This window comes from Chamaea fasciata, unplaced genomic scaffold (genome assembly GCF_029207755.1).
Source record: "Chamaea fasciata isolate MVZ Bird 193981 ecotype frontalis unplaced genomic scaffold, bChaFas1.0.hap1 SCAF_2, whole genome shotgun sequence".
In the NCBI taxonomy this organism is placed as follows: Eukaryota; Metazoa; Chordata; class Aves; order Passeriformes; family Sylviidae; genus Chamaea; species Chamaea fasciata.
This window is the reverse complement of record NW_027094087.1, coordinates 65,455,126-65,465,948: the sequence shown is the minus strand read 5'-3', so window position 1 is coordinate 65,465,948 and position 10,823 is coordinate 65,455,126. Positions and strand designations below refer to the sequence as shown.

The 10,823-nt window shown below is 38.1% G+C and overlaps 1 protein-coding gene across 1 annotated transcript; it reads left to right on the top strand.

Annotated features, from left to right (window-relative positions):
• The first annotated feature begins 81 nt into the window (after positions 1–81).
• MZT1 (mitotic spindle organizing protein 1) lies at positions 82–4,231 on the top strand. Its single transcript, XM_066177459.1, has 3 exons — positions 82–205; positions 2,126–2,271; positions 3,677–4,231. The coding sequence occupies exons 1-3, from the start codon at positions 157–159 to the stop codon at positions 3,698–3,700; spliced, it is 219 nt and encodes a 72-aa protein (XP_066033556.1). The 5' UTR covers positions 82–156; the 3' UTR covers positions 3,701–4,231.
• Positions 4,232–10,823: the final 6,592 nt, after the last annotated feature.

Here is a 10,823-nt window from a genome sequence, read left to right as displayed (position 1 = left end):
CTCGAACGGACCAATCGCCAGCTGCGCCGCAGCACGAATTCAAAGAAAGCCCGCCCCGCGGCGCTGGCGCTGGCGCTGCGCCGGGCCGGGCCGTCACGTGGGGCCGGTGGGCGCGGGCGCGCGGGGCGTTCCGGTTCCGGGCGCGGCGGGGTCGCCATGGCGAGCAACGCCGCTAGCCTGAACGCCGTGAGGGAGACCATGGACGGTGCGTGACAGCCGGGGGCAGGGACGCGCAGCCTGCAAGGGGAGAGGGAGTGCCTGGCCCCGCCGTGGGCCGTGCACACGGGCGCCGCTCTTGGGAAGAGGGGCTTGGCTTGCGGCTGCCGAAAGTTGCGGCGCGTCGCAGTTTTTGTTTTACTTCGTGTCACTTCGTGAAACGGTTCAGCCCCCGCAGAGCGGGCCTGATGCGGCTCTTTGGACCTGATGTGGCTTTTCCTTTTCTTTGATCTTGATTTTTTTTTTTAATTTTAAATTCAGCTAAGCACATAGCATAGAATACAAGGGTTTCTTTTAGTGTCTGTATATATTTACATATGTATACATACACTTGCTTTTGTTTCTCATTATTTGTAATGGTTCATGTAAGTGACGTGAACTGGCTCCGTGCATCTTGGCTTTAAGCCGGGGGCTGGAAGTGAGAGGGAGGGAGAGAAAGGACCGGCCCCGTGACGGTGTTAGCGGCAGCGCCTGGACCGACCTGAACCCCGATATTTTGTTCTTGTTCGTGACTCATCTCAGAAAATCAAAGTAAACTGGAAAAAAAACCCAAAAAAACCCCAACTCGCACCACCAAAAAATATGCCAAACCAGCCCAAGCTACAGTATAGTGAAAAAACTTTGAGGACAGTAGTCAGGGTTACAGAACTGAAATAGATTCTGATATGAAAAAACCAAACTCAACTCAGGTACTGTTGTGGGATGGGGAATGTGAGGGAAGGGGTACTGGGAAATACTTTGGAGGTTGATGAGCCATGAGAAATGCGAGCAGGTGAGTGAAGTTAAGATGCTCACTTTCAGCCTGACTGTGAGGAATCAAAGCTGGCATGCTTTCAAATTGTTTCTCAGTGTAGTGTGAAACTCTGGAATTCCACAAAATGCTTCTAGCCAAAAGTTTATGTGGAGGGTAGAAAGTAGCCAGGCAGTCTGTTGAGGGTTGTTCAATGTGAAGCCTTTAAATTCCTTAATGAGGGAGTAGAGGCTAGGGAGACTGTTCAAGGGATAGTGCTATGAATTCGTTGTTTTCTCAGCAACTTCCTTTCTCTTGAAGTTACAAATGGTTTTTTTGGTACAGACTTCTGTGAGTTGAGCTGGTGTAAAAATTAGCATTTCAGCCACTGATCTCTGTGCTCTGATCTACTGCTGGAGGCAAGGCAGGACTAGCAGGATCATTATGGCTCCTCTGATGCTGCAAGAGGGTAAAACCATTCTGTGCAGATAGAGACTTCTTTGGTAAGGACAAAGAATCTAAGTTCTGGTAACTGTACTTGACAACTTCCCTCTCTCCACTTCTGCAGGAATGATTTAGACAGGAGGGACAACAGGCAAATTAAAAGACAAAGTAAGGCTTTTGAGAACAGATATGGAAAGTGCACTAATCTTCAGATTTAGGATCCCAGGTTTCCTGTGTAACTATGTACATATTTTGTTTAGGATAGATACAGACATTAGCAGATGTCTGCAAAAGAGCTCAGAATTGTTGTCAAGAAACTGCTACATGTCTCTGCCAAAGACACTGCCTCAACACCTAAAGATTAGAAAGGAGTATAAGTAACTGGAGTCCAAAAGCACAGAATTTTCTTATAGGCTACATATTGCCTAATTGGCAGGCGTGTTAATTGTTGAATTCTTCACTTTTTTTTTTTTTTTTTTACACTTTTTCAAAACCCATTATCCATTATTAAATTTCCTGAACCAGGAAAGCATGGTGTTGATGTTGGAAGCTGTAGCTTTTAGCTTTTGCTGGAAAGTTGAACATAAATATTGTTGAAGTACAAACAGCAATGGTCATCTGCCATGTTCACTCTGTAGAAGTACTGTAGAATCTAAATGTTGATGAAGAATAATCTTGATCCTTGAAATTTCATAGTCTGTAGAGACTAAAGTGCTTTCATTTTTTGTGTTGCAGTTCTCTTTGAGATTTCAAGGATATTAAACACTGGCTTGGATATGGAGACCTTGTCTATTTGTGTGCGGCTTTGTGAACAAGGGATAAATCCAGAAGCATTATCTTCTGTTATTAAAGAACTACGTAAGGCTACAGAAGCTCTGAAGGTAATGCTCTAGTTTAAAAAGCTTATAAATTTGTTTTGAAGAGTCAGGTGTACATGCAACTTGCTGTGCTTCAGTTTGTAAGTTGTACTTTGATATGACTCATTTTTAAATCAAGGAAATCAACTGTTCAACAGAGGAAGCAAGGAATACAACTGAATTCAACCTGAAACAGGAAATGGTACAAATAATATGTTTCATAGAAGTAATGTAATTAAAATACCTCTTCTGAAAAAAAATAACACAACCAAAATTCACAAACTTTTATTGCAGTCACCATTTGTCCCCTTACCTGCATAATACCACAAATAGATTTCTCCTTTAATATCACCCCATTTCTACAACCTCAGATCTAACAGTATGCAGTAGTACTTGTGAACAGGTACATGCAGCTTGTTAACATCATCTTAACATACTGCTTTTACCCCCTTAACCTGTGCTTTGAACCTTTCCAAAGACCAGAAAGGGGGAATTTTGTGATGTGTGTATATATAGGGCTTTTCATATACGTGTATTTATCTGCTTAACTAATAGAGAGTAACCATGTTTTTTTTTAAAAAAAAAAATCTCACTTGCCTTTTGAAGGATTTTCATTCTTTTCTCTCTACCTAAACATCAGAGTCAGGATTTTTTTACTGCTGCATCTTATATTTGGTTATTTTTGAGAGGTGAAACAGGAAAACTATATCTTGCTTCTATTCTGGAAGACTGCTTACTTTCTTTTTAACTTATGCTCATGCATATTTTGTATTTGTGTCTATGCTTAAATGTGTGCTCACAAATGCATTTAACTGTGTATACAAATAATTGAAGGCTGTTTTACTTCTTCCATTGCTTTCACTGGTTTCCCATTCCTGTTGCTCTGCTTTGCCCCTTTGTCCCATAACTGGTTTAAAATGTCAGTCTCCAAAAGCTGTGCCTTGTTGACTGGAGTTACTCAGTAATAAAAATACTAATATTCTTAATCAAATAATTGGTAGTGTGATTTATGCAGTTATGATTAGCGTCATTCTTCTGAGTTTTTTGTCAATGACTTGTTTGTATGGATGGGGTAATAATCCCCATAAATTACATAAAGTAGACTCCAAAGGTAACTGTTTTTGTGCATTTGAGCCATTCTTGGAAGTATTAGGGTAAAATGTGCAAGATAAAAGCTACTCAGATACAGGATGAAGCACAAGCAAACAGCAGTGACTCTTTTAGTAAAGGGTAATAATGGCAGTTGACAACTTTTTTGTTTTTTTTTAGAAAATAGTAATGTTCATTAGAAAAAGTTCCTAAGTAGTTTTTTTTTTTTTTAAGACCCTTAAGTTCTCTAGGTAAATTTAAAAAGTTTCAAGAAAAGATTAAATTTAATCTACATGATGTCTCTTTTGGTGACATGGAATAATTTTTTTTCTGTTTCTAGGCTGCTGAAAATATGACAGGCTGACATGGGAGATCTCTGCATCAGTAAAATGCCAAGTTGAACTTACCAGTAGCTCTGAAGATTGCCACTGTTAAGAAAAAGAAAATGAAATCAGTGTATGTCAAGGTTTCGGAGTACTACTGTAATACTTTTCAAAGGAATGGTGTATTTAATAGCTTTGAAAAGTTTTTAAAAAGTTCACCAGTAATATTATTACTTGGTATTTTTGTGAACTGTTTGTGAATGTAGTGCAATTGCTCTTCTTTGGCATCCTGTACATTTAAAATCATGCCAGATATTGTACATTTGTTGAATTTACTAGTGTGTACCAACAAATCTTGTTAAAATGCATGTAGCTTTGTTAATGCATCCTTTAGAAGTGGTAGTATATCATGGGTTTTATCTTTTGCTTTGATGAAAAACTGCATGTGCAATTTTAGTCTTGCCTTATGGTCCAGATAGGAATGAAGCCCATACTGACTTTATTTTAGAGTAAAGACAGTAACTTAAGTCTCAAGCTGAAAGTAATAAATAAAGTATTTTTTAAATAATGTAGATAGTGAATTGTGCTTTTGATTTTGATTCAAATTGCTGGGAGAAGTGTTTAAGTCAAGTAACAAAAGTTCTTCAGCTATCCATGTAGATACGTATGTAAATTTAAATTCTAGATGACGGGGAATGTTTCATGGAGAGCAGATGCCGCGTTTGTTAACACCTGTTCTGACTGCAGGATCTAAAAATTTTAAGGCTGTATTGTTACTGCAATACAATAGTCAGTGCATACATGAGAAGCATCTGATTTGGTTGATGAGTATTGGTAAGTCTTAAACAGCTGCCTGGTACAGGAATGTCTTCTCATTTAGCACTGGAAACCTTCACTGATACCAAAACAAGTGTTAATGTCCAGTAGGTATCTGTGCACCCTCGAATTCTACTTCATAAGAAAATGGTTTCTTGTGTGTTCTTCATCTGCTGCTGTGTAAGTTTTGGGGTTTTTTTAAATTTTTTTTTTTTAATTTTTTGTTATGCTGTTTTCAAAGTGTAGCACTAATGGATTCTAAGGTAACCTGCAGGGTTAACAGGGCAAAGCACATTTGGAAATTAACCTGGAATCTTAGTTAAGCCAAAAGTTATATTTGTGCAGAGATAAAAACTTCTTTTACTTGTAGAGTTTACATTATATACTCTCTGGATCATAGCTCTACAAAAAGCAATAAAGGAAGCTGAATACATCATATTGCTGAAAAAGAGAATAGAAAATATTTTACTGCACTGAATCACTTTCCTTTATTTCCAGTTAGCCTGGCCAAAATGTCATTCTGGGAAGATGCTGTAAATAATCAAATTGGGGAATTTTTAAGTGGTTTCATTTTGCACACTCATAGCATCAATTTAAAAAGGACTTTAAATGATCGTAACCTGAATATTGACTGTATGAAAAGATTCCAACAATGAAATTTATCTTAGGAAATCTGAAAATTCAGTAGAATATCATGAAAAGTCCAGGTCAGATTGCATAAATGAGCAATTAGCTCTTAGTTAATTTTTCTAGACTCAGTACTACATGTCAAAAATGAGAAAAGACTTGGGAAGCATTCTTGCTGGTCTCAGGAGTCACATCTCAGTCTATGAGATTTCCCTTGTGTAACTTAAACTCTGAAAGTTTTCTGTAAACTATATCAAATGTACCCAAAATAATAATGAAACCTGATTAGAATATATGTTTCTGCTGCTGCATTTCCTTTTCCTCCACCGCCAAATCTTTGAGTAATACAGGAAGTCTGATTGCTTCTCTTGAACGTCGCTCTATTGATCAGTTTTATGTATTTCCAGGGTTTTTTCTAACTTGGTAGCTTGATTTTGGTTTGGGTTCAATGTCCTTGAAATGCTTAAAACGAGGTTGCAATTGAAATATGACAATTTATACATAATTTATAAAATTGTATATAATTCTGGAATTGTCCAGTAAATTGCATCTGCCATTTCACCATTGGTAAGCTTACAGCTTTTATGCATTTAGACATTTTCTGGTAGGCCATTTGTCTGGCACAATTACAAAGGAAGGGTATGTCTTTGACATTCAAAACCCCAATTTGATGTCTATAAATCTAAAAGTGCACTATTTTCACTATTACATGGAACTAAATGGTAACATTGGTTACTTAATGTACCAAAGGGAGAGCATTTATTTTCATGAAATGGTGTAAGACAACTTGTGACTGCTTTTTTTTTGGGGTACCATCCATAAAAAATACAATCAGTATTTTTTTTCTTCTTCTTGGTGAGAAATAACAAAAAAAATCCCTCTAGTATGAGGTTTCATACTGGAAGTATTTGTGCTGCAATTTAAGTCTGTCACTTTAATAGCATCCCGAGTATGTGAACATGAGTGCTGAGGCTTGGCACTGATCGCTGAGAAGTCTTGGCCGTGTTTGTAACACACATCACCTTCTACTGCATTTAACCAAGAAGCTGAGGAAACAGCACGTGCTTTTCCTCAGCGCTCCTTACTTACGTGCTCTTGGAACTCTGGAGAAGATAAACATAGAAATATCTATACAGGTCCTGACCAAAGTTGTTTTTTCTAACACAACAGCTTCTTTTGTAGTCAAAGGCAGCTGCCTGAGGAAGAATAAGAACAATGCAAGCACATTTGGTTGCTTTTCTTCTGTTCTTCTGTGTTCTGGCTTCTAAATGTCATCTATTCCAGGCTTTCCTGAACATCATATGGTTTGTCTATTTAGTAATTTTCAATGCTGTTTTTTCCAGTAGTTGTCTAGTTTCCTTTGGACTATATGTGCTTCCTGAATAACAGCAGTCTTTATCAATTGATGTCTCTTGCATAAAGAATTGCCACTTCTTGTTCATTTTGAGCCTGATTTTCACTCGTTTAATTTAATGTCTCTTGCATTGCACAGTAAACTTTTATCTACCATGCCATGTTCTGTAGATATGTAAGTCACCTTTAAATTTCATCTTCTAAACTGAAATGCATTAGCATTTGAGTGACCAAAAGCGTGGAATAGCTTCTGTATTTACTGTCCCTTGAAACTTTTCTGGGTCTCATATATTATTTTCTGGGAAGGGAACCAAAACTTCACACATTAGCCATACAGCTAAGTACTGGCCTGCTTGATTACTTTCTTGTTCTTTATTCCTTTTCTAGTACTTCCTAATATTTATTTACTTTTTAAGTTTGACCTTAATGTTGAGCTGTTTTCATGACATTATCTGTGGTAACAGCAGGATCTCCCTCTTTAGTAGAGTGATAAGCTCAGAGGTTTTCACATGTGGAAACTAAGGTTATTTATATCCATGTGTATAATATATTTGTGCTGAATTGCATCTGCCACTTTTTCCTGATCAATCTTCCATGTGTTTCTTCAGTTCATCACAGTTTGCTAGTAGTCTTGCTACCATCACTGATTTTATCATTGGGAAATTTTGTTGCTTTATCCACTTTTTGAGGTTAATTATAAGCAAGTCATGCAGCACACAATGTATCAAAGACTGCAAAGGACAACTGGTGACCTAAGGCAGGAGCTGGTCGTTTATTTTCATTCCTTTTCAGTGATTGTGAGTAAAATGCATCATTCTTACATGACGTGTCTTCAGTGTCGCATGCAACTACTCTCACTGTGAGAGTTTAAGCACAGTTGTGAATTTAGCCCTGCAGATAACATGGCATGCTTGATTACTATCAGGATCCCCAATGCTCTTTCCCAGCTGCTGCTCTCTAGGTGAGCAAATAACTGGTTCAATCCTATTTGCTTTTTGATTCAATCAACTAGTTCCTTCTGAGTTTAAGTTGTGTGCTGTTGCAGGCGCACTTTATTATTCCAGGGACTGTTCCCAGCAGGCTGTGTACCCAGAGCCTTCTGTTCTTCCCCAACACTTTCCACCTTCAAACATCCCATCTGCTTTTACATGCTTATAATTTCAGACTATAGAAACACTGCGGGCCTTAATATTTGAATATACTGTAAATTAAAAGGCACAAAAAATGACAATAACCTAGGACTCAGCAGAGATCCATGATGTAGCAACCTGCTTTAAAGAGATCTAATGCTGAACAGAGGGGCTTTACATTACTGTGTGTGATCTGAGCTCAGGACTTTGGCAGGTTACTTTACTTTGAAGATTCAACTCTGATTCACAAATATTACTCTTTAATTAAAGTTTGAAAACTGAGTTTCAAAGAATGAAAAGTATGTCAGAGTAATTTCAACCTTTAGAACGAGTGAGGGCAAGGACAGAGAGTTGCAGACCAGTCACCTCACACAGCAGCAGACATCCAACTGGTAAATTTGGGATTTTATCAGCAAAGAATGAAAGATAAAACAAGTCCAGTAACAAGAGACAGAATGAGAGGAAATGGCTATTACAGAATGGTTATTTACAGAAAATTGTTTCATCACGTAGAAATAGTGAAGTAAAAACATAGTGCTGCCTATTTACTGCTTCCAGACCCACTGCTTATCCTTCAGGAAAGCATGAGGATAATTTAAATGAAGCCATAAAACTCTTTTGGGATGGGAGAGCAAGCCTGAAGAGGTCTTAAAGCACACAGGGGGTATGCAGGTTATCAAAGAGAAGTTGAGGAAAGACATAATGAGCCTGGTTGTGCCCTAGAACATAAAGGAAGTCTTGTGGGTGCATTTTTTTAACCTTACAGAGAAAACCAGATTCAGTAGGTATTACTGGAGAAATCTTAAAAGTAAGGCACAACTTCCCAGGAGTGAAAGAAAGTAAACTTTGACATGGCATATTAGGGAAACGACAACTGGCTACTGCTTGATGTTGTTAAAATGAAATTAAAAATACTTCTAAAAGACACGTTTTAATCCAGTTTCTGAGGCGAAGTCTATAATACCTCTCTGCAGGGTGTCAGAGAGGCTGGCTGTAGCAGTTCCTTTTGATTGCAGAGTCTGTGAAGGGCAGTGTAAAACAGTTCTAAGTAATGTGAAGAAAATTAGGAATATTTAGGATGACTATCAGTGATGTTTCTGTCAGTAAGATAAATGGAAGCATGGTTTCCAAGATATTTAAATGTTACCTGATCAAAAAAACCCAAACACCACAACTATTAATTATCTGAACTGGAAATCTGGAATATATTGAGTCTAGGCACTTTTATTATCACTTTATAAATATTCTTATTTTTTCACCTCCAATTTTTGCATGTAAGAAGAGACCAGCTCATGAAAATGGATCTCTGAACGAGTTCAGTGGTGTCATTATGTAGGCGAGTGGGAGTTTAATGCTTAAATTTAACTTTCAGTGAAGCAGATGGAAAGTGAAGAAGTGAAGATGATGATGCCAGGCTGTACTGTGGTTACCCAAGGAAGCACCCAGGAGGACCCCTTAGTAGGGAAGGAGGCCTCAGGAGGGTGAAGAGACTGAGGGACATCCCAGCTTGAATTTATTTATGATTATTTTATTTATACACCAAATCCAAAATTAGTATATTTGAAGACACCAACAGTTATTTTCCTATTTAATGGACAGGATATAGAGGAAAGAGAGACTTAAGTGGTCACATTGCCTTGGCATTTTGCCTTGAACCTGATAAGACAATAAGGTAGCTAACCCCTCCTGCATTGCTGCTTGTTGTAGCTGGTGAGGATGCGACTGGAAGGAGCTGAGTTAACAGTTCTCACTCTATCCCACTCTATCCCACTTTCCTGGGCTACTGGAAAACTCCTTATGACATTTCACCTTGCATTCTTAGCTGCTCAGTACACACCTTGGTTTTGCTCCCAAGCCAGTTTATAGGGGCATGTGGTTGTGAACAGGATTAAGTATAATTTTGTGAGGGGACAGCTAATCAAGGACAGAAAAATAGTCTCATTCCCATGACCTGTGAATTTACATTGAATTCAAAGCCTATAGTAAGCAGCAGGTAGTTACTTACTGTTCGTGATTCACATCTGTGAAAACCCCAGGATGTTAAAATAATATGCACATAAATACTGAGACTAGATGGTACGGAAACATAGTTAAGGAAACATATTTAAAATTTGCAAATACACTACTCCAGCATATATAAGATTCAGTGAGGGATTTAAAGAATAATCGTACCCTGGTCTTGCACATTTTGAAGTAAAGATATAAAAACATCTGGGCAATCATTTCCTAGGACATGTAAAGAGGAACCTTGCTATTCTCTTAAGCAGAATTCAGGATGCACTTTGAATTATATGAGATATTGGATATACAGAGATACAGACTGAACAAAAACTCAGGCTCTTTTCAGAGCAAATGCTTTTCTAATTCAAAGAGGAATGCTTTGTTTAGCTTCACTTCAGGTAAAACCTGTTGCAGGCACAGGAACAACGCAAGGTACATGCACGGCTATTTATTCTTATGTGCCGTGATGATTGCACTCATTGAAGGCAGAAAAATAACTCTGGTGCATACGCAGACTGTACATAACAAAAAATCTGGCCTGCATTTTTAGCATGGTATTGCAGGCTGTGCATTTCACTGGTAAGCATGATATCAGTAGTAAAGCCACCAGTCTTTGTCCATCAGTGGCTGACTGTCTGCTCTCGTTAGATGACTTCACAGCAGCTGTTCCATTTTTTAGGCATGCTGGGCCAGATTCGGCATTGACCTGTGAAGTTTTACAAAAGTTAGTGAAAATAGCAATAGAGCACATGAATCAACAGGGAATAGGGATCTTTTTTCATCTTAATTGTGGCTGGATGGGAGAAATAGAGACATGATTTTGTTTGGGAAAATCCGGTAGTTTTCACATGGGAGGACACTCCAGTTAAAATAGGTTGTTTTCCTTCACCTAAATATTAAAAAATAACAATAATTAAAATAAAAAGGAAAATAATTTTACTAAACCTCCAAAGGTTTCCTTCAGTGTAGTTTTATAATTTGTCATTCTGTCTCGTGCTTCTGTTTATCTTCTGTGAGTTAGGTTTTCTGACAACTACATCTGCCACAATTCATTATTTTCCTCTCCCCTCCCCCCTCAATTTTAATTCTCTCATTAGAGGGGGTCAGGCTTCAATGTTTTCTAATTTCTCAACAGTCATTTCTACAATATTTCCTGAAGATAACCAGGCACTACTCAATAGTAGTTTTCTTGGAGACTGACTTTTCTGCTGGAAATGGTTTTGGTAGAACTGTTTTG